General features: G+C 44.0%; 1 protein-coding gene across 1 annotated transcript in view; it reads left to right on the top strand.

Moving 5' to 3' along the window:
- TMEM163 (transmembrane protein 163) overlaps nt 1–24,500 on the top strand; it is a 258,099-nt gene that overhangs the window by 157,110 nt on the left and 76,489 nt on the right. The window contains exons 3-4 of the mRNA XM_055261082.2: nt 4,484–4,527; nt 5,910–6,001. Coding sequence (XP_055117057.1) covers nt 4,484–4,527; nt 5,910–6,001 — 136 coding nt within the window. The remainder of the gene's footprint in view (nt 1–4,483; nt 4,528–5,909; nt 6,002–24,500) is intronic.

Raw genomic sequence — 24,500 nt, 5'->3', positions numbered from 1 at the left:
CTGGGATTATAGGTGTGAGCCACCACTCCAAGCCAGCAACAGTACTCTTTGCAAAGGCTTTAAAATATCTACCTATAGCCTATTCTTTGAATAAATCATACCTCAATCATCACCCTACCATGGAACATTTAGTTACATCTAATGTTTTGCTGTTATAAATCACATGAACCTATTATGAACCTTTTGTGCTTAAAGTGTTTTTCCATTTCTTATGCATTAAAATTCTTGGGCATGGGATTACTGGGTCAACATATCTTGTATTAAGACTCGTGGCTGAAAGTGATAGAAACTCAACTCCAACTGGCTTAAGCAAATCAAAGGAAATTGTTGGCTAATGTATTTGAGGAGTAGAGGGATAGATCAGGCAGGACTGATTTAAGAGGTTCAGTCTGTCTTCAGGAGTCTGATCTGTGTTTAATATCTACTTTGTTCTTGTGTTGGCTTCATTCTCAGGCAGTCTCCTCCCACTTATGTCAAAATCACTACCTGTAGCTCCTGTATTCATCCTCCTATTTCTAAAATCCCCTATAAGGAAGACATTCCCTTTCCAATATTTTCAGCAAAAAACTTGGCACAGGTTCTCATCAGCTCAAATTGAATTGTGCCATTTTCCAATCATTAACTCTGGACGTGGGACAAGTTAATGGGATGTACTAGCATGGGAATAGCATCATCCAACCCAAATCACTTAGTCTGAGGGTAGGGCAGGTGCCATTCCCAGAGGAGAATCAGGATGCTCTTATGGGATGGGGACTGCATGCTGGGCTGGCCCCAAATGACACATCTTCATTTTATCTATGAACGGCTTAGGGACTCTGTGTCTTAAAATAAATTAATAAAAAAGCCAACAGAGAAAGAGATAGGAGCCCAGCTGCAACCTAAGCATGCATTTTTTTGGATGTGTAACTGCTGCCTAATCAGATAGCAATGTGTTTCTACTCTGACCACATGGGGCCAAGAGCAGCCTTCATAGGAGAGCTCTGCCCCATGGCTGCCTGGTCGCCCATCTCTTTGTGGATGTGTTGCCAGTTTGCAACATAATTGTCCGAGTTCAGAAGGGCCCTTGTTTCTTATCCACTGTTGAATAACCACCTGCCTTGAAGGCATTGAGGCCTTTGTTGGCCCTGTGGTGGCTTTCCACTACACTCATCCACATGTGCATGGAGCTCCAGGTGCCCCTACCACGTAATCTCTCCCTTGTAATCATCCTGGCTCAGGCCTGCCATTCACCAAGCCAACCTCATTCTTAGCATGAGGGAAGTTGGAAACGTCCTGGTGAAAATCCCATGGAAGTTGGGGGGTGGGTGCTGTGTAAACCATTCTGACCCTTCCATCGAGTTTGTTCTTTTCTCAAAATTGGGATGTGTCATGGTGAGTTATGAGACAAAGTGAAATTATTACTTGACACTCTTCAGAAATTCCTGAAAGGCCACCTGAACTCTTTCATTGGGATCCTGTGCTAATGACTATTTGCTGTTATTTAGTAGCAAGAGCTGGGGAGTTGGCCACAAAAGGAAGCTGTCAGAGCTAAGGCTGTGTGGAGGGCCCTTCAGAGTAGTCTCAATTCCCCGTGCAATTTTTGGCATTTCTCCCTTTCTGGCTCATCAAGGAAATTAGATGGAGCCAATTTATAAGTAAATGATACATCTCTGTGAAGGACTGTGGGTTAACTTGGAGCCATCTTGCTCATATTTTCCTTGGTGCAGGTGGGATAGAGAGTATTAATATTCCACTTGTGCTCTAGGTCATCCATTCTCTGGGAAGGCTTAATTCTCACAAGTGGATCTTTCCTGCATAATTTTGAAGGTGTTGGAAATCATGGACACAACACTCCAATTGAGTCGGGGACACCCCACCCACCATTTAGTGGCCATCTCCTTTGTTTGATTCCAGAGTCCTGAGACAGGATTCCTTGTCTTTCTCAATATAATCACGTGAATGTCCACTTGAAATCTGTTTTGAAGCCATGGTTCACTGCTGGTGAGGCAGGTGCTCTTCTGCCATGGCGAGTCGGGGGGAGTGATTTTCTAGCTGTGCCTTTTCCTCGGTGCTCAGCCCTAGGAGCACAGGTGGAGACTGACTGGGAGCCCGGCGGCAGCTCTTCTGTTTTTTTGTTTGTTTGTTTTTTTTTTTTTTTTTGAGATGGGGTCTCACTCTGTCGCCAAGCTGTAGTGCAGTGGCATGATCTAGGTTCACTGCAACCTCCGCCTCCTGGGTTCAAGTGATTCTCCTGCCTCAGCCTCCCAGGTAGCTGGGACTACAGGCACGCACCACCACGCCCGGCTTATTTTTTTATGTTTTTAGTAGAGATGGGATTTCTTCATGTTGGCCAGGATGGTCTCGATCTCTTGACCTTGTGATACCCCCGCCTTGGCCTCCAAAAGTACTGAGATTACAGGAGTGTGCCACTGTGCCTGGCTCTTCTTTTATCTGTTGTAGATCTGGAGCATCTGTGCAAGATGTTAGTTGGAATTAAAAGGTTTCCACTGCTGATACAGAAGCAACCCACAAAAAGCACACAGCTAAGATATTCTAAAAACAGGTTGTAAAGGGAAAGAAAAGATATCCTCCTTGACTTATTTCTGTGAAATTTTGTTACGCTTAGTTAACAGTTACAGAGCACGTGCTGCGAGCCAAGCTGTGTTTTATAGGCTGCCTCGGTGCTTGCAGCAGTCCCGCCAGGGATCAGCTGCCTTTTTTGCACATGTCAGCATGGCTGGCAAGTTGTTCTCTGGGAAGGGCCAGTGCCCCTTTACAGCACCATACCTGTGTGTCCCATGAAAACTCCAGCTGGTCACCATGCACAGGTGGCTCTGCCCTTCTCCCTGTGCCAGTAAGAGCAATAGCAGGGACTGCTGGAACAGCAGCTCATGTCAAAAACAAAGATGGTTGGGGATTTAATGGGTTGTATTCTGCCTCACACAGTTTGAGGACCTGAATATGGCAGAGTTTCAGGAAGGGCCTGGAAACGCTCGGACACCAGTGGTTCACTCTGCCCAGTGCTGTGGCTTTCCCACGTTTGCCTTCCTGCTCCTCAGTCTTTATGGCAAACGGTGGCCGACGGCAACTCCAGCATTTACAAGTTGCTGTTCTAACCACATAGATTGACCAACTAGACTCTCTCAGTCTCAAGTCCTAAATCACAGAAAATGAACTCTGTTTGGTTCACAGTGGATCAGGTGCCCTCCTTATAGCTGGAGGGCATAAGGCACAAAACAGTTGTGCAGGAACTGTCCCTGGACCTTGTGGAGAGGACAAGGAGCAGGTCCTAGAGAAGGGACATTGTGATGAGCTGATGGAAGTCCATGCAGGCGCTGGCCTCTGTGCCTCCCACCCATGCTTCTCCTACTGCGCCATTGACTACTTGCAGAACGTAGGCCTGGGAACCAGCCATTGCTGGCTTTGCTGACCCTTAGTGTAGGGCTTTAGTCATGGTTGGAGGTGCATTTATTCTTGTTAAATATGGCTTTCTTCTGGAGATCTGCCTTTGTTATGTCAAATCAAGAAGTCTTTGAAGCTGTCATTGCTTTAGCACAAAACAATTAGGAAAAAGTGCTACCCAGTTGACGTTCTCCAATTTAAAAATATGGATCAAGGCTGGGTGTGGTGGCTCACACCTGTAATCCCGGCACTTTGGGAGGCTGAGGCAGGTAGGTCACCTGAGGTCAGGAGTTGGAAACTAGCCTGGCCAACATGGCAAAACCCTGTCTCTACTAAAAATACAAAAATTAGCTGGGCATGGTGGTACGTGCCTGTAGTCCCAACTACTTGGGAGGCTGAGGCAGGAGAATCACTTGAACCCGGGAGATAGAGGTTGCAGTGAGCCGAGATAGCACCATTGCACTCCAGCCTGAGTGACAGAGCAAGACTCTGTCTTTAAAAAAAAAAAAAAAAAAAAAAAAAAAAAAAAAAAAAAAAGGATCAAAATGTGTCGTAATTAGAATTGTGGCATTGACATTTGTAGACATCTCTATTTGTAGACATCTGTTGTTTAAGATCATTTGTCACTCTTTTCTAAACAGCTGTTACTGGTGTCTACATTGGATTTTAAACTCTGGTGCCCACAGATTTTTTTCATCTATCTTAGCAATGGTGTATGCCTTACTTAGACACACCACCTTATTATGGGAACAGTTTGGGTGGTTGGAGTTTTACTTTGAAAGTTTGATATTGTTCCCAGTTGTTAAATTCTCAAAGTATCAGAAGTCATTTGATTGACAGCTGTTGAAGCAATTTTATTTGGAAATTGCCCCTCAGGTGCTTCAGAACACTGTGAGGGGAAGTTGTTGCAGGTGGAGTCTGGGAATCTTTTCAGTTCACTCTTCATTTTTAAAAATTCTTAGATTTTACAAGTACAGTTAAATTTTAGTTTTATTCTCTTGGAACTTCCCCAGTGATGTTTAAAAGGCCATGTAATGTATTAATATACTCAAAAATGAGAGAGGTTTTAAAATATTCTGAATAATATTTTCTTTCTTTTTAGCTGTCTCCGTTATGAGGTACAGCGCCTCTGCTTTTGGGTTTGCAGTAAGTAACCTGAAATGTACTTTCATCAAGTTTTGCACGTTTTTTCATAAGCCCATAAACCTCACCCTGAGCCCTCAAATGAGGGTGCTTAGTGTATGAGAGCTTAGCATGAGAAACATATTTTATGGAAACTCACTTCTATTAAAAAAGAATTTAACAGAATTAAGCTGCAACGAGGACTGTGTAATTCTCAAGCACAGTTTCGGGGGAACCACATTTCCCACAGTGTGGTTGGGTAAGAGGATGTTTTGGGCATTTTAGCCCTTTTTTGCCTTCCAGGTTGTATGTGGACCTGGCACGGACTGGAGCAAAGCATTTTCTGGTGTAGGCAGAGTTGTTGCGAGTGAAGGAAGATTGGGGCTACTTGCGCTAGGATTAGTCAGTGTAGCCAGCTAGGGGTAACCTGGCTTCCCGGCCGGCCTCCTGATCGAAGGTAGTTGGAGAAAGCGGGTCTCTGCTTCACAGGCTAGGTCTGTTGAGAAATTGGGTGAAGTTTCCCCAGGCCCCTTGGAGAGGATGCTAGTGCTTGTGATTTTCCAGCTGAGAAGTGTGGTGTGGTGTAGTGACCCATAAAGAGAGCTCTTCTCAACACCCCCGCCGTGTAGCTTTAGGGTTTCCTGTACCCAAGGGTCGGTATGCCTGTTCCCAAACCCACTTCTGCCCTTTGTTGTGAGAACTTGATATTGTAGGGACATTGCAGATTCTTTTCAGAACCTTATGAAAGATGTGGACCATCCAGGAAAAAGGCACACCACCACACACACACACCCAGACATACACATATACACACATGTACACACACACATGCATACACACACCCAGAAACACGCGAACATGCACATACATATTTCTCTGTCATTCTCTCTAGCTTGCTTGTGCATTCACACTTTCTCATTCAAACGAAAGCATTGAATTTTGTATGCAACTTTAAAGTGCTGGCAGACTTATTGCAGGTGCTGGTGACCCCCACCCTCACCCCTGGACCCCAGGTAGAATAGTCCCATTGAGAGTCAAAAATAGAATTCTCACCCGAATCTCTTATCTGGGATGTGCAGGAAACTACTGCAATTATCTTGACTGTCATGGAGAAACCAATGCCATGTGTTTCAGAACAGTGAACTCTCCTACCTTCTGCCCTATGTCTTCAGAGTGCTGGGAGCCAGGGGCCCTGGGAGCAGAGCCCCCCACATGGCACGCTGGGTGTCTGAGCTCCAGACGCCCCAGGCATGAGGGCAGTAAGTGGCTGCGTCGTAATGATGGGAGGCCTCTTTGCTCAGTTTACTCGTGCAGATGTTCTGAGTCACAGCACAGTTGTCCTGTGTCTTTACATTTGTGTGCTGTTAACTCTGGAAAGCCTCTAATGCCATGTCTCCTTCTCCTAGTTTGATGCCATCCTGGACGTCCTGTCATCGGCGATTGTCCTGTGGCGTTACAGCAATGCGGCCGCTGTGCACTCTGCCCATAGGGAGTACATGTAAGTAGATTCTTGTCTTTCTTCAGGCTGCAGAACCCGTGCAGATGAAGGCCACGGAATGAGGCCCTCAACACAGCTTGCCCTGCAGCTTTTGTCGCAGTGATGAGAAGAAGGTCCCCAGGTTGCTTCTGAGAGTGACTAGTGCAATGCCAGCCATGTGATAGGGTCCTCTTGGGATGGTCAGAGAGGATGTACCTTTGTAATTTTCTGTATTCTCAGATTTTGAGAATATTTGTTTGCTGGTCTATCCATCTACTCATCCATCCATCCTTTCACTTTGTCTTATTGGAATCTTTGTTCTCTTGGATTTTTATGCTGTTTTTCTTCTAAGTAAGATGAATTCTCTACTGTCATTTACGGAAGACACCTTAAGGGCATTCTAAATTATTCTACTTGCCATCCACCCCTCTCTGTATTAGGGGATGTTGCCTGCCCCAGTCTTCACATCCCATGGGTGAAGATTTTGACTTTGAAGGACTTACATTTATGATTCTAAAACAAGTCTTTTCCAACTTCCATCTCTTTCTGTCATTTGCAAACCCCAGGGTAATAAGAACACAGGTTCCGTAATCAGATTTGCTAGCTCTGTGATTATGGAAGCCAGTAACTGCTCTGTGCCTCATTCCCTCATCTAGAAAAGCAAGAAAAAGACAATTCTTCCTTTGTAGGATGATTGCAATGAGTACACACACACACACACACACAGACACACACATACAGACAATTTTTATGCATATACCTATACACTAATATGTGTATATATATATATGTGTGCATGTAGTTATATGTATATATGTGCGTGTATACGTGTATGTGTGGGTATCAGGGCAGCAGTTTTCTCTGTCTCTGCAGCTTTTGGACAGTTGAACACAAATGAGTAAATGCCCCTTTCTGTGGATTGTGGTGGTACCCAGATGGAAAGTACTCTTGAGACTGGGTGTGGTGGCTCACACTTGTAGTTCCAGCACTTTGGGAGGCTGAGGCAGGTGGATCACTTGAGGCCAGGAGTTCAAGACCAGCCTGGCCAACATGGTGAAACCCCATCTCTACGAAAACAAAAATTAGCTGCATGTGGTGCTGTGTGCCTGTAGCTCACCTACTCGGGAGGCTGAGGTGGGATAATTGCTTGAACCCAGGAGATGGAGGCTGTAGTGAGCCGAGATTGTGCCACTGCAATGCAGCCTGGGTGAGAGAGCGAGACTTTGTCTCAAACAAGAAAGTACTCTTGAACGGGATGTTAGGCCATATTCCAACATACAAGTGTTGCAATACCTCTTTGAGGCCAAGTGATTCAGACAGTAACATATCTGAGATTGAATATGCCACATGGAAAACTTTTAAAAGATGACACCATAACTGACTCACTAATGAGAGCAAATTTTCGCTCATGTCATTATTAGCTTTAGTGTACAAACTTATTTTAAATGTTAAATGTCTATTTTAATGGGCATTAGTTTTTTTTTTAACAAATTAAGTATCAAACTTGTGATATTACAGATGATCTCATTTAGGATAAAGTTAATTTTTAAAAGTGAATTTGTGGTTGAAAAAAACTAGAAAATAGTAGTAAACTGACTTTTAAAAACTTCAAATGATGATCGAGCATCTCTAATCTAAAAATCCAAAATTTGAAATACTCCCTAATTCAAAGCTTTTTAAGCACCAACCTGATGTCACAAGTAGAAAATTCCACACCTGACCTCATGTGACTGGTCACAGTCAAAACTTCATGCACAAAATTACTTAAAATATTGTATAAGATTACCTTCAGGCTATGTGTACAAGGTGTATATGAAACAAATGAATTTCATGTTTAGATTTGGGTTCCATCCCCAATATATCTCATTATGTATATGCAGCCATCCCAAAATCCAAAAAAAATCTGAAACCTGAAACCCTTCTAGTCCTAAGCATTTTGGATAAAGGATACTTAACCTGCACCGTGATGATCAACCTTGACTTAACGCTGGTCTAGCCAAAGGAGCAACTAATGCACCCAACCCAAGCTGTTCTGGGTATTTGAGGAATTCAATAAGAAGTCTAGAGAGTGTAATGTAGAGATATACTTGGATTTCAGGAGCTAGCCACTGTCGTGTTAGAAGAACATGTCATCTTTGGTTCTATAGCTGCACTGTCCAATATGGTTGCCACTAATGCAATATTTTAGCACTTGATATGTGGCTTGTCTGAACTGAGATGTGTTGTAAGTATAAAATACACACTAAATTCTAAAGACTTAATGAGAAAAAGTATTAATAGTTAAAAATGTTCATTACATGTTGATATTAGAATATTTTGGATATATTGGTTAAACTTAAATTTTTTTTTTTTTGCTTTAGCTTTTAAAATGTCTTTTAGAAATTTAAAATTACATATGTGGCTTATATTGGCCAGTGCCCTCAAAGGAGAAAGTTTTTCCCTCTGCTTTTTCTTTCTTATTTTAGAGCTAATAATACATAATTTGATTTGCAATTCCAGAAGGAATTGAATTCAGAGTTTTCCAATTTCATTATTCTAATTTGCTTTTTAATCTGATTTCCTTTCTGCTGAAATGAGTTTCGTACATGTTAGTCAGAAAGCCATGAATAATTGTGGCTTTTCTATAGTGTTGAGATCTGTGTGAACATTTGTTAGGTCTGGAAGTTTTCCAAGATCAAAATTGATGATGAGAAATGTCTTTGGTTTCACTGTTTTTAATAATCCCCCAAACAGGGACTGTTTTTTAAAAGTATATATCATTGCCCAAAAGGCAAAAACTCAAAGAGGAGTTGCTTTGATTAGTTCCCAGGTAATTGTTCACGTGACAATGCCAATGAATTCACTTGGAGATTCCTAATCTAGGGATTTCAGTGATACTCACAATCCTCTATATTGTTGGCTTTGGTTTAAAGTTTTAATCCCTGGCTTACCCCATGTAAGTTTAAAATTAATGAAATCACTGCCAGCCGAGAAGCTGATATTTGCCTATTAATGAGCATAAATGAGTTATGAGGGGCACAGCTAGAAAAGCCATTGGTTTTCAGTTAGTTGCTGGAGAGTAATATTAGAGGAAATTGGAAAATATGCAACTAGCCCTTAGCTAATTCCCTTTATTTTTTTTGAACTGGACCCAAAACCTTGGGATGAATCTTGAGCTTGAATTAGTCATGCAAAGCAACTGGAAACCTTCCTTAGCCTTGCCACCTGGTGACTGTGTATCCCTACTGTGGATATGATGGGGTATTTCATACTGAGGGAAAGAGAGTTTGGTTTCAGCACCACCAGAGCATACCTAGCCCTGATAGTTTTTGTTTTGCATTTTAAAAATTTTTATTGTAAATTTTTATTTTTATTTTATTTTGTTAAAACACATAACCTAAAATGCATTAGCCTAAGCGTTTTTAAGTATATGGTTCAGTAGTGTTAAGCGTATTTCACGTTGTTGTGAAACGGATCTCCAGAACTTTTTTCATTCTGCAAAAATGAAACGCTACCCATTGAACAACTCCCCATTTTCCCCTGTCCCCTAGTCCCTAGCAATCACCATTGTACTTTCTGTTTCTATGAATTTGACTACTTTAGATACCTCATATAAATGAAATTATACAGTATTTGTCTTTTTTGTGACGGGTTTATTTCAGTTAGCATAATGTCCTCAAGGATCCTCTATCTTTTGTAGCATGTGACACAATTTTCTTCCTTTTAAAGGCGAATAATCTTTTTTATTTATTTTTTTGAGATGGAGCCTTGCTCTGTTGCCCAGGCTGGAGTGTGGTGGCACGATCTTGGCTCACTGCAGTCTCAGCCTCCCAGGTTCAGGCAATTCTCGCCTCCCAAGTAGCTGGGACTACAGGCATGCACCACCACACCTGGCTAATTTTTTTTTTTTTTTTTTTTTTTTTTTTTGAGACGGAGTCTCGCTCTGTCGCCCAGGCTGGAGTGCAGTGGCACAATCTTGGCTCACTGCAAGCTCTGCCTCCTGGGTTTACGCCATTCTCCTGCCTCAGCCTCCTGAGTAGCTGGGACTACAAGCGCCCGCCACGGTGCCCGGCTAAGTTTCTTTTATTTCTAGTAGAGATGGAGTTTTGCCATGTCGGCCAGGCTGGTCTTGAACTCCTGGCCTCAGAGATCTTGCCTGCCTTGACCTCCCAAACTGCTGGTATTACAGGTGTGAGCCACTGTGCCCTGCCTAAAGGCTGAATAATATTCTATTGTAAATATATGCCACATTTTGTTTATCCATTCATCCATTGGTGGACATTTGGCTATTGTGAATAATGCTGCTATGAACATGAGTGTGCAAATATCTCTTTGAGACCCTGCTTCCAATTCTTTAGGATAAATGCCCAGAAGTGGGATTGCTGGATCCTATGGCAGTTCTCTCTTAAAATTTTTGAGGAACCTCTATACTGTTTTACATAGGTGTTATATCATTTTATAATTCTACCAACTAGTTTTTTTAAGTTCCAAATTTGGTTACTTTCCTGTGGTAGGAAATAAAGGTATGGAGAAGGTGGACCGTCAGATTTACTCATGGCCAGGATTTTCATCAGGTAAGACAGAAGGAGGGGCAAGGGAATGTTATGTTTATAAGGAAGGGATTCTCAGAGGAAGAGAATAAACTAGCCAAGGAGAGGTGGAAGGATAATGGCAAAGTTAATGAATAGTCACCATGCATTAGAAGTCTTGATTAGAAGACTAGAAGTCTTGATAGGTCAGTAATTGTTGGCGTGGGGTACTAATCTCGGAGTAAGCTGCCAAAAACCAAGATTCCATAGGCGTTTCATTTATTGGCACAGATTTAGGGTAGAGGGAGTGGCTGAGGAAGGGTGGGGACAAAAAGTCAGGGACATGGGTGAGGCCAGGTGTTGGCCATATGATCCATTTGAGATTGAAGTTACCAGGAATGTGTGTAGAATTTGGGGAGGAGGTGAAGGCCATGAAGCAGGTCATCATCAGTGAGTCGTCAGTGAGTGTAGGGAAGGGGCCAGGAGGTGAAGGGGCAGCGCCAGGAAGGAGGTGCGGTGGGTGCTTTAGTCTGATGGCAACTGGCAGTGTTGAGGGAGGAAGCTGGGGGCAGCTACCAGGAAGAAAGAGGCTTGGAGAATGTGGGATCAGAGAGGAAAAGTGGCCTCTACTGCAAAGGCAGGGAAAGCAGCTGCCTCAGAGAACAGCTACATTTTTATTAGGGCAAGAAAGGTAAAGGGAAGAGTCAGAAAAGAGTTTGAGGATGTGGAGACTGGGAGGGTAGGATGAGAGTGTTTGGGAGAGAAGGGAGCCAGCCTCACAGTGGGTGACAGAGGAGCCTGGGGGTGCGGGTGGGGTTGGTGACACTGGCCTGGTGACAGTGGATTGCTATGTAGCCACTCTAAAGAATGAAGCACTATCTGTTTACTTAACGTCGTGACCTCCAAGCTGCATTAAGTGAAGAAAGCGTGACACAAAATAGCGTGTGTGGTCTTTTCTCATTTGTTTTAACAAAAGAGGTTTGCATCCACACACACTTGTGCAGGCATATAAAGCATACAAAGGAGACTGGCAGCAGGGTCGCCTCCCCTCCAGGAGGGGGCTGGGGACAGAGGAAGGAGGGGACACATTTTATGACAACCAGAGCTGTCCAATAGATGCTCGGCGGCAATGGCTGTGTTCTGTATCTGTGCTGTGCGATATGGTAGTCACTAGCCACATGTGGTCATTGGGTATTTGGTATGTGGATAGAGTCACTGAGGAACTGGATATTTATTTATTTATTTATTTATTTATTTATTTATTTATTTATTTATTGAGACAGTCTTATTCTGTGGCCCAGGCTGGAGTGCAGTGGCATGATCTCGGCTCACTGCAACCTCTGCCTCCCCGGTTCAAGCAATTCTCCTGCCTCAGCCTCCCAAGTAGCTGAGATTACAGGCATGTGCCACTACACGCGCCTAATTTTTTGTATTTTTAGTAGAGATGGGGTTTCACCACGTTGGCCAGGCTGGTCTCAAACTCCTGACCCCAGGTGATCCGCCCGCCTTGGCCTCCCAAAGTGTTGGGATTATAGGCACGAGCCACCGCTGTGCCCAGCCAGAACTGGATTTTTAACTTGATTTAAAGAATTTAAATAGGCCCATGCAGCTAGTGGCTACTATATTGAACAATGTCTCTTCAGTTGGGTCATTTTTAACCTGTTTTCAAAAAACAGATGAAAGTTCTTTAAAAATGAAGATTGAGGAGATTTGGAAATGAGAAGAGTGATACTGAGGAAAGGAAGGAGGTGCTGGAGATGGAGGACGTGGGGAGAAATGAGTGTAGGAGGAACTTGGCAGGGCCAAATGACATGGAATTTGGTGTCTGTCCTGCCATTCTCTGCCCTGTGTACTGTGTAAGGCCCCAGGAAGAACAGCCTCCTGCCACCATCAGCTGCGAGGGCCGTGGGATGCTTGCCACAGAAGGTCCATGCTTGACGCTCACTGGGGGTCTCTGACATTTTGCATATGATTGCAGCACAGGTGGGGCTGTGTGGAGGGGCCCCAGGCCCAGCTGTCTCCTGGGCTGTCAGTCAGATTGCTGAGATGGAAGTGAAGGCAGATGGGAGATGCTGTTCACCTGGACAGCCTTCTAATTCTACAACACAGCGTCACAATGCAGCCCGAGAGGTGGTTCTCTTGTTCCAATGTACCTCCCAATGGTGTTCTGCTCAGCAGCACATTGGGATGGGAATTGGAGGGCCCCGCAGTGGATGTCCTGAGAGAGGCATAAGTCCTTTATGTGTCTTCTCATGTGAAATAGACAGGTCCACCGGTTCTCACCCAGGCTGCTTGCTGTGCGTTCTTTTCCAATTTGCTGAGCCAAATGCGTCGGCCTGAAAACCACCAGTCGACAGGATATAGCTTGATAGCCTTTTGAAGACTGACTCCACCAGCACCCTCGCTGCTTTTGGAAACAACGAATTTAAAAAGAAAATTGAGTCAAGAAGTGATGGATTGGTAATTTGCTTTTGGTGCCTGAGCTGGACTGTGAAGGCAATGAGTTATACCAAGAACATATTAAAATAGTATCATGTCTCCCCCTGCTTCTTCCGTAGGGTGTTTGATCTGGCCCTAAATCAGAGGCTCTGAGAAAGTGAATCCTATTTATTCCACATTTGTCTAGTGCTCTTAACTTGACAAAGCTCTTGAATGTGTTTTAACTCAAGAGCAGAACCTGAACTAGAAGAATAAATAACTTCAGAGATGCCCTCGGCGGCTGATAAGAGTCAAGGCAGAAGGTGGAGCCATTTCAGCAGGACGGGAGCTCCTCTGCTTTGAGTGGTGTGAATCCAGACTCACCTGGAGGCAGAAGGGAGTGGCCCTCCACTGTCCTGAACAGGACAGATGAAACCAGGCATGACACAGACATGACACTACTGGGTTATGGTGCTGCAGGTAAGATGCACCAGAGGAAGGAGTGTACACTTGTTCCCTGTTATGGGCTAAATTGTGTCCCCGTAAAAGATATGTTGAAGTCCTTGCCCCCCAGTACGGAAGAATGTGACCTTATTTGGAAACAGGGTCTTTGCAGATGTAAACAAGTGAAGATCAGGTTGTTTGATTAGGGTGGGATCTAATCCGATATTACTGGTGTCCTTATAAGAAGAGAAAGCAGAGACACAATCAGACATGGGGAGTAGACTCCCATGGGACAAGGAGGCAGAGATTGTAGTAATGCATCTACAGGCCAAAGAATGCCAAAGATTGCAGCAAAGACCAGAGGCTAGAAGAGGGAGCTTCCCTGTAAGTTTAACAGGGAATGTGGCCCTGCAGACACCTTGATTTCAGACTTGTAGCCTCCAGAACTGTGGGACAATACATTTCTGTTGCTTAAGCCAGTGGTCCCCAACCCTTTTGTCACCAGTGACTGATTTCATGGAAGAAAATTTTTCCGCGGACTGGGATTGGGTGGGGGATGGTTTGGGGATGATTCAAGCACATTACATTTATTGTACGCTTTTAGGGTTTGTGCTCCTATGAGAATCTAATGCCATTGCCGATCTGACAGGAGGTAGAGCTCAGGCAGTAATGTGAGTGATGGGGAGTGGCTGTAAATACAGATAAAGCAGGTGACAGTCTGTGGCCTGGGGATTGTGGACCCCTGGTTTAAGCCACTTGGTTTGAAGTGCTGTATTGTGGCAGCCATACAAAGCTAATGTAGTCCTGAGAAGAGTCCTCCATCAGAGCTCCACTCTGCTGCTTACCTGCTCTGTGACTCCACATGACGTATTCATCTTTCAGAACCCCAGTTTTCTCATCCATGAAAGGGAGGGAGGGTCACGACAGCTGCCAAGTGGCGTCATGGTGAGGATCAAACATGGCATTGAATAACTTACTTTCCATCCCTAAAATTTTGAATATTTTTATTTGTCATCCTGGAAGAGTTTGAAATTGTCTACCCTCGCATTTTGTTTTGCTTTTCAAGAACATGGAACAAAAGAATTTGTAAGTAAAATTGTAAGAAAACCCAGACATACACTTCAGCATATTTAGAAAGTTGCTTTTGACTTAGCAACAAGGGATAGTCATGTAGTGAGGGGATAAAAAGATCGTTTCTTGATGCCTCAATTTCATTCCCACCCCCGCCCATGGTCTGCAGTAAGAAAGGTGTGTGGCAAGGCAAAGTAATATATGTTTATTGTAAACAGTTGAGTTAATTCATAAAGGTGCAGAGAATACAGTGAAACTCGCTTATTATGGGGCCTTCCAGGGATAACCGGAACTAACATTTTAATGTATGCTCTGTGTGTGTGTGTGTGTGTGTGCATGTGCACGTGCATGCACACACGTATATCCATTTAGCTTTTTTAAAACATAGAGATGATCTACATATAGTTTTTTTGAAAACTGTTTTTTCTGTATTTAACACCATAGTTTAAACATCTTTCCATCCATGGATAAATAGAGGTTTGTAATTTTTTGATAGCTATGCAGTATTCTATGTATGGGTTTAGCCTATTTTAGCAATTTTATGCTGAAGACATGGGTTATTTCCAATGTCTTGAGGTTAGAAAAAATCCAGAATAACTTCCTTAAACGTGTATTTTAATGTGTGTCTTCTTATTTCTTTAGGATAAATTACTAGAAGTCTGGGAAAAAGAAAACGCTCACATAATTTTGACGACCAGTGTCAAGCCGTGCTCCAGAAAGGTCACATTAATTTACCACTAGCAGGGGGTGAAAATGTTTATTCTCCTTTGCCAGCACTAAGTGTTATAATTCTTTTTATCAGCAATGCTAATCTCCATGTTAACGTGCATTTCTTTAGTTAGCAGCCTAGCTGAACATAATCTCATATGCTTTGGGAGCATTTGCATTTCTTTTGGGAAATGGGTTGCCAGAATTTCAGATGGGAGTGAAAAGCCTTTTATTTCCATCTTGGGACAGTTCCCAGACTGTGGAACCTAGGCAACTAAGGAAGCACAACTTAGTAATTGACCAGGTAGTTCCTTCTTTGCCTTCACCACTCACATTCTTTTTCTGCAATGCCATGGGTGTTTTTTGTTTAAAGATCTAATTACCTGCATTTAATTAATGTATTGGTCTATTGACTTGTCCATCTCCCTCATAAGCCTTTAAGCTCACCGAGGCAACAGTATTCCTTAACTGTCTTCTTTTTATCCCTAACCCCTAGACTCATGCCTGGCATTTAGTAGGTGCTCATTAAGAATTGCAGAAGGAAAGACTTAACTATGGAATTTCTTCATCTTATGTAAGGTTTGGATGACCCTTATTAAGATGATAGTAATAACCATGTACTGAGCACCTGATTTGTGTGATGTATTATGCTGGACTCTGTTATTTAACACCTGGTGGAGAAGGTAAATTTTGTTCCTGAAGGCTCCTGGTTAGTGATGGATAGAACTGGAGTTTAAACAGGGGCCTTGCTTCCTCGGAAATTTGCTCATAACCACTATGCAATGCTATCTCTCCAAATGGTCATCTGCATGTTTCAGTTTCACCAGTCTGACATTCCACCTTCCCTCTCCTTCCTGCTGGAAATACATCTTCCTAGCAATTAGCTACAACCCAAAATTAACTAGAGGGAGAGAGAAAGTGGTTATGGATCCAGAAAAATGAAGAACTATAAAATTCTCCAACTTGAAATGCAGTCCTGGGCTTTGGTTCTAACTGCAAGGTGGGGAAATGGCTGGCTGTTGGCCAGACACAGATAAACTGCCTGGGCCACTGCAGGGCAGTCTAGGGGCCAGGTTGGTGTTCCCAGGAGCTAGTGTTCATTTCCTGGGTCCCCTGGCAGATGGCAGCCAGTGACAAGGAACTGGGCTGGAGCCCTGTGGCTTTGCCATCAAGGAGTCATAACTGGCCTTCATCTGCAGCTGTAGCCTGTCCTCTGGCACCTGCTGCCAGGAAGCATTTGCCAAAAGGAGAGTGTTCTATCCCTGGAGTGCCAGGGCCTAGCGCTATGGATGGGGCCCCTGTTGCACCCTGAGGATGGTTACCCTTTCGACGCTTGCACCTGGAAGTTATAGTGTTTGGCATCCTTCCATCTTCTGCTCCCTGCTGCCCTCGATCAGCTGCTGCCTGTGCATGGAGGTGAGCGGGCTGAGTTCAGGAGCCCTCCTTGATGGTGAGATTTCAGGAAGACAGGCATGAGGGTGAGGTCCTTCTCCGTTTGTGACCACCTTTGTCAGTGGGGACTTGGGCAAGCTCCTTCCCTTCTGAGATGTCCTGTGTTCAGAAGAAATCTCTGCGGGCTTGTTTTCTCCACAGCTGTCTCTGAAGTTTTAGGCTCAGAGCATGGCATGTTTTTTCTCATTTCTGTCTCCAGATTTTGTCCAGTGTGTTTGCTACTGGACATTTAAAATTCTATTTGATTTTGCATAGGTCCTGCCATTGTCTACAAATCAATACCAAAATGTTGATGTTAGGTTATAGCTGATGCTTACTTTCTCCTTAGACTTTTTAAATTTTCTGAAAAGAATTTTGTAAGATACATATACAGTTTTTGTAATCATATCAAGCACACCTTTTCCCTTTAGTGGGGTACAGGGGGAAGCAAGCCAATGTGAGAACAAAGACTAAAGCTCTCATTTCCTCTGTGCTGGCATTGCTTTCCTGTGATTAGCCCACTGGGTGCTATTGTGCATACGCCGTCAGCACTGCTGGGTGCATTTACCTCCCTTATGAAGGGCCCCACCACAGTGCATGTCGCCTTCCTCGGGTGTCCATGAAATTGCATCGAATGGAATTCTGGTGATTTATTTTTTTCTCCCTATCTCTTGCCTTCCTCTAAGTAGTTGGACCCTTTGAGCTCTCAGTGAGCGTGTGTTTTACCAGCATCTTTCTGTAGCATGATTCAGCTTGTTCCTATCGCTAAATAGGAGGCATTTAAATAAATCCTTAAGTGGTTTTTCATCGTTCCTACCCAGTTTGTAAGATCGTTATGAGAAACACATGAGATAATAAAGGAAAGTTGCTTGGTACAGTGTTTGACCTAAAGTAGGTACTCAATACATGGGGGTTATTTTTAGCAGGCTTTCCAGGCAAAATAGAGATAGGTGGTTTTAATAAAGTAGCTTTATTAAAATATAATTCACATAGCATACTATCACCCCATTAAAGAGTGCAGTTCAATGGCTTTTAGTATAGTCAGTCGTGCCTCCATCACCAGTCTATTTCAGAACATTTTCATTACCACAAAAAGTCCCACTCCCTGTAGCCTTCACCACCCAGCCCCTCCCAGCTCTCCTTCCCCACCCCCAGCCCCAGGCAGCCACTGTCTATTTCCTGTCCTTAGAGATTTGCCTGTGTTGGATATTTCATATACGTGGAATCAGGTACTCTTGGTCCTTTGTGGCCTAGCATATCTTTTCTTTCTTCTAGGAGTGGAATTGCTATGTGTCATTGTTTGGGCTGCTGTAATGAAATACCATAGACTGGGTGGCTTATAAACAACAGACATTTATATCTCACAGTACTGGAGCCTGGGAAGTCTGAGATGAAGGCGGATTCAGTGTCTGGAGAGGGCCTGGTTCATAGATGGCATTTTCTTGAGGTGTCCTCATATGGCCCAAGAGGCAAGGCAGCTCTCTGGGGCCTCTTTTATGAGGACACTAATCCCGTTCATGAGGGCTCTGGCCCTGTGACCTAGTCACCTCCCAAAGGTTCCAGCTCCTAACACCATAGCCCTGGAGGTAATGATTTTAACATATAAATTTTGGAAACATGTAGCCCCTGGCACTGGGTTATATGCTTAACATTTGAGAAATTGCCAAAATGTTTTCCAAAGTGGCAATGTCATTTTACATTCCCACCAGCAGGGTACGAAGGCTCCAACTTCTCATCCTTGCCAACTCTTGTTATCATCTGTCTTTTTGGTTCCAGCCATTCTAGTGGGTGTCAGTGGTATCTCAGTGTGGTTTTGATTTGTACTTGAGTGTTATTAAAGTACTATTGAAGTAGTGGGTTATTGTTCTGGAGGAAACTTCCAGGAGGCCCTGCACCTCACTGACGTTTGTTCTACCACTCTGCACAGTCTGGCTTGTGGGCTCACGGACTGAAGCTTGATTTTAATGGCACAAAATCAGGGGGCTCAGATGAATCAAGCTCAAAGAACTGACATGCAAACGTGGATAGGATTGCAGTTTATTAGTGGATGCAAAGTATCTCCATTAGAAGACCTTGTCTGGGTGTCCACTATGGACTGGATGTTTATGTCTTCCCCGAAATTGATGTATTGAAGCCCTAATTCCCAGTGTGATGGTTTTAGGAGGTATGCGTGCTTTGGGAAGTAACTAGGGTTAGATGAGGTCATGAGGTTGGGGCCCCCATGGTGGGATTAGTGCCATGATGAGAAGAGGGAGAGAGGCCAGCTCTTGCTCCCTCTGTCTTGTAAGGACACAGTCTGTGAGCCAGGAGGAGGGCCCTCACCAGAATCTGACCGTGCTGGCACCCTGATCTCAGAACTTCAGCCTCTAGAACTGTGAGAAAGTCACTGTTGCTTAAGCTGCCCAGTCAGTCTGTGGTATTTTGCTGTAGCAGCCTGAGCTCTGACAGTGTCCATGTGGTTTCTTCCCCTTTCCTCCCTGCAGCTAGACCCACGTAGGGATCCTGGGCCTTGGGACAAGCAGGAATTAGGTGAATACAATATTTAGGGCCATCAGCCTCTGATTGCCTGATCTGTCAGTCTGTGTATTAGAGATGTGGTTTGGGTCTAAATGAGACTACCTTTGAGACCAGAACAGTGGCGAAGGTTCTTTCCCTGTGGGCAACATACTTTGCAGTGATCTGCCCTATTTTCCCTTATAACTATCTTTTTTGTGTTTTCCTAGCAGACCAACCCCCTTCCTGATTAATAAGCCTTTTCTTTGGTTATGTTGATACTGTGATCATCTGCTGATAATTGAGGCTTTCTGTTCTTTCTTAATTGCACATTTTCTAAGTGCCTGTAGGCCCTAGACCTAGACCTATGGATCTTACAGCCTGGCAGGGAACCATGGCCTGGGAGCCAAGGGGTTTTTGTATAGTTCCTTTTCTAATCTGACAGGTTTTTGACCTAAAAGTTTAACTCTGAAGATAGTTTTTTTTTTTTTTTTTTTTTTTTTTTTTGAGACGGAGTCTTGCTCTGTCGCCCAGGCTGGAGTGCAGTGGCGCGATCTTGGCTCACTGCAAGCTCCGCCTCCCGGGTTCACGCCATTCTCCTGCCTCAGCCTCTCCGAGTAGCTGGGACTACAGGCGCCCACCACCACGCCCGGCTAATTTTTTTTGTATTTTTAGTAGAGACGGGGTTTCACCGTGGTCTCGATCTCCTGACCTTGTGATCCGCCCGCCTCGGCCTCCCAAAGTGCTGGGATTACAAGTGTGAGCCACCGCGCCCGGCCTGAAGATAGTTTTATTACTGACTTTCTTAGTATGCTTTGGGCACTGTACTAAGTATATTCTGTATTCTGTCTCATTTAATCCTTAGAACAATCCTATGAGATACAATTTTCGCTCTTCCAGTTTTATAGGTGGCAGATGGAGGTTTAGAGGCTCTTAGTGGTGGACAGAGGCCCAGAGCTGGGATCCAGCTGGAGGGGTGAGGATTCATGCCCTGCGCTGCTGGCCTCCAGAGCCCGTGGCTGCCTTCACTTCAAGGCAGCAGCGCATGTCCTGCTCAGGTGGGAGGCCCCAGAGAGTTACCGTGTGCTATGGACTCAGGAGGAAAAAGGAGGAAGAGAACAGCTGTGAACAGCCCCAACCTCAGTCACTGCCACCGGCTACAGATTTCCAGCAAGCTGGACGGGGGGAGCCCACAAGGGGTCTTTGGGCAGAGTCTCCTTTCATTTTCCCTGCAGCCCAGAAGGAAGTTGTTTTCCCAATTTGAGAGGCAAAAAAATGGTGGTGTAGGTTTGTTTGTGCTATACATAATGTAGTACACTTTGCTTCTATTTCCTCATCTGTTAGGTTAAGGTTGGAACTTATCTTACCTGCCTTAAGAAAAGGATTAAAAGACATTGCTGTGAGACTTGAAAAGTGCATGTATGCACATGGGTGCCCTCCGTCTAAATATATATACACACACAATGTAAAACATACAAACAAGGCTGGGCACGGTGGCTCATGCCTGTAATCCCAGCCCTTTGGGAGGCCGAGGCAGGCAGATCACTGGAGGTCAAGAGTTCGAGATCAGCCTGGCCAACAGGGCGAAACCCTGTCTCTACTAAAAATACAAAAATAAGCCAGGCGTCGTGGTGCACATCTGTAGTCCCAGCTACTCAGGCAGCTGAGGCAAGAGAAGTGCTTGAAGTGGGAGGTGGGGGTTGCGGTGAGCCTAGATCTAGCCGGGGCAACAGAGTGAGACTCAGTCTCAAAAAAAAAAAAAAAATCATACAAATAAGTAAATGTATAAAATATTTATACATATAAAAGAAATATATATTAACATGAAATCTATCTTTTACATTAAGTGTACAATACTGTATTGTTAACTATAGGCAGGTCTCCAGAACTTACTCGTCTCATATAATTGAAACTTTATGCCCTTTGATCAGTAATTCCCATTTGCTACTCTCCCCTTAGATTCTTAAGCACAAACCACTAGAGGGGGAAATCTCTGAAAGGACTTTAGTATTTGGACAGGAAGATTGCTCCAGGCTTACATGGAAGAGTTAATAAAAACCCTCTTTCCATAGCTTTCTTAGGGCGACAGAACAAGCAAATTGCTGTGTCTCTATTTGCTTTTGTGTTTGTTGCTACATGGGTGTTAGCACCCACCAAAATTTGTTCCTTGGCATTTTCAGCCAAGACAGTGCTTGCTCTTTGTGTGTGTGTGTGTGTGTGTGTGTGTTTTTAGTGAGAAAAGCAATGTGCACGATACGTCAGTGGCCTGGAAGTCACCTGTGAACAACTAGGACATGAATCTTGCCTGCTTTTAAAATCCAAGTTCAAATTCTCCTCCTCTTGCAAGGTGACTAAGATTATGGAAAAACCAGGTTTCTATAGATGTAATTCTTCCAGAATATGAGGACATGTGTTAGAATCTGAAATTGAGTACTTTTCCAAAATAGTAGTGGTGTGAGGTGTCTGTTGACAAGTCTCGTCTGGGAAAGCAGATGGAAGTTTGGGAAACGAGACATTCAGGCCTCTGTATCTCAGTGCTCCCCTTACCCCGACTTTGAGCAAGGTACTTTGTTGGCTTCATCAAGACCAATCTGGCTCAATATCTGTTCTTCCTCAAGGATTCACTCGGCTGTGTGGGTTGACAACTCAGGAAAGGTGGTCACAGAGAGACTTTTTATGGCCTTTTCTAAGTAGAATAAAGATTAATTTTTTTTTTTTTTTTTTTTGTGATGGAGTCTCGCTCTGTTGCCCAGGCTGGAGTGCAGTGGTGCAATCTCGGCTCACTGCAACCTCCGCCTCCTGGGTTCAAGCGATTTTCCTGCCTCAGCCTCCCAAGCAGCTGGGATTACAGGGGTGCGCCACCACACCTGGCTAATTTTTTTTTGTATTTTTAGTAGAGACAGGGTTTCACCATGTTGGCCAGGCTGGTTTCAAACTCCTGACCTCAAGTGATCCGCCCGCCTTGGCCTCCCAAAGTGTTAGGATTACAGGCGTGAGCCACTACACCTGGCCAATGTTAATTTATAAATCAATCTTGAGGAACTTCCATGACAGGTTAGTGAATGTAACCTCTATTCTTGTTTGAAATTTCAGGTCATCGTCTGCATCTGTGGAATGGTGGGGTGGTGGTTTGGTTTGTGGTTGGATAGCTGTTCTGTCGGTGTAGCCTGCATTTTCTTTCCTATGTGAGAAGGTAACTTTTTTTTTTTTTTTTAAAGTCCAGTTTTATCAATCAGAGTCCTATCAGCTGCACTTCCTAAAACCTGAACCTGATATTTACTCATTTAATGAGTAAAATATTCAGTTCAATTGAGCCCACCCTGTGCTGCCTGCTTTTTGAGGCACCAAACCAGCTCTGCTCTCCTGGACCTAAAGGAGATGGGCAGGGAAGTGACTGCAGAGAATAGGCAGAGTTGTGAAGGAAACAGAGCAGGGTGATGTGACAGCATGTGAGGAGGACCACTGTGAAGTTGGGGCCAAGGAAGGTCACTGAGTAGGTGACACTTCAACCTTTGGTGACACTTCAACAAAGGAGACTTGAGAAAAAGCATCCCTGGACAGAGGGATTGCTGCAAACAAAGGGCCTGAGGTGAGACCAGCGTGGTGTGTTTAAAAGTCAGAAAAAGAGGCTCCTGTGGCGGGACCCAATTAGTGAAGGGCAAAGGTGAGATGCAGCTGAGCCTCAGGAGCCTGGGGAGGAAGTTTTGATTATAGGAGCAGTAGGAGGCCACGGGTGCATTATTAAGCCTTGGGGTGATGTGATCTGCTTATGTAATTAACCTTGGACAGCTCAGATGGTTTATTACAAGAGAACCCTGACATTCTTGTGAATATGGAAGGCCCTGTGTTTCTTTAAAAATGAACATATTTTCATTCATCTCACTGATTTGTAACAGTGGCGCATATTTGTGGAACCAGTATGTTTCAATTAATAGGAATTTTAAAGTGAGTGTTTTCCTGTCCTCCATTCCCCATAAAAGATCACGGTGAACAGTTTGGTGCATGTGCTTCCAGAATACTTACTTTGCAAATAAAGTGTGATGCACGCCCATATGCTTTACATGCGCGCACATGCACACACACACACACACACACACAACTAGGTGTAATGAAAATAGGATCTCTCTGTTCATATTGTTTTGGAGCCTGGTGCTTTCTCCTAACATAAAACCAAGGACATTAAAAAACTCCCTATATATGTAACCCATTCTTTTTAATGACCTCATGGAGTTCTTCTGTTGGCTGTACCATAATTTATTTAACAGTCTATTAGGAAATCTGAGTTGTTTCAGTTCTTGCTCTTTTATGTTGCGATGACATTTATGGCTGGTGCATGAATCTGTGCACGCCTCTTTATTTCTTTAGGCCCGCCCTGTGCTTGAGATGTGGGTACTTTTTAATAAGAAACAACTAAACTGAGTTTAAACGTCCATAGTGTGTCCTAGCCCAACGCGTATTCTGAATGAGAATGAAGCCTGGTTTGTTGGTAAGGGTGTGCATTATACTCTCGAGACCTGTCACTCCCAAAGTATGGTGGGCTTGCAGTTTGCCACTGATCTGTAATTTTGATTGTTCGCGGAGTGGCTGCTGTGATTGGAAACACTGCCAGCCACAAATGCACAGAACAATGAGGAACATATGTGGGGAATGCTAAGCTCACCTATTTGATATGCACATGAAGCCAGCAGTATTCCCCAAGCGGCCTTCACTGTGTGGGCACAGCTGCAGGTCTGTATTAGGTTGCTTTTCCCAATATCATGAGTAACTAAAGCCAGGGACAGGCTTATAAACAATAGACTACAGAAAGCTGGGTCTGCCCTTTGCATAATTAACCTGCAGTTCTGCATTTCAAGAAATGTGATTGTTTGAGGCAGTAGCAAGCATGTTCCGGATAAAATACATGTTTCCTTATTATTGGATCCACATTCTGCAAATATCATATCCTATCAAAAGCAAAGGAGCTTAGAGAGCAGGATTTGGCTGATGAAAGGTCTTGGGAGAAAGAAATGATTCCAGAGTAATTTTTCCGCATCTGTTGTTATACCCAATCCCTAAGACAGTCCAAGAAGATACGCTTTACTGAGATGTTTGGGAGGAATTGCACAGCACTTGGGGCTTGTTGTATTATCTCAACAGGAGGCCTTGTGTGCAGATTTTGGAGAACAATTTCTTTTCTCGTGGCGCATCCAGCTTTAATAGCTGGGCCAGGATTTAGGCACAGATTGGTATCTCTGCCAAGATGGCTGACTCCCAGACACAGATGTGCTAGACTTTTCACTTCTGGCTTGTCAAGGATACACGATTGTGGTCTCGTGCTGAATGCACATACCTGAACTTTGTTTTGAAACCAGCTGAGTCCATCCTACCTGTGATATTATGAAATACGTATTTGGTCGTCTTCCTGGTTTCCTGGCATAACAACTCCTAAAATTCTTAGAATCTTCAAA

Source organism: Symphalangus syndactylus, chromosome 22 (assembly GCF_028878055.3).
Source record: "Symphalangus syndactylus isolate Jambi chromosome 22, NHGRI_mSymSyn1-v2.1_pri, whole genome shotgun sequence".
In the NCBI taxonomy this organism is placed as follows: Eukaryota; Metazoa; Chordata; class Mammalia; order Primates; family Hylobatidae; genus Symphalangus; species Symphalangus syndactylus.
The sequence above is the reverse complement of the archived record's forward strand: the minus strand, read 5'-3'. Positions and strand labels throughout refer to the sequence as shown.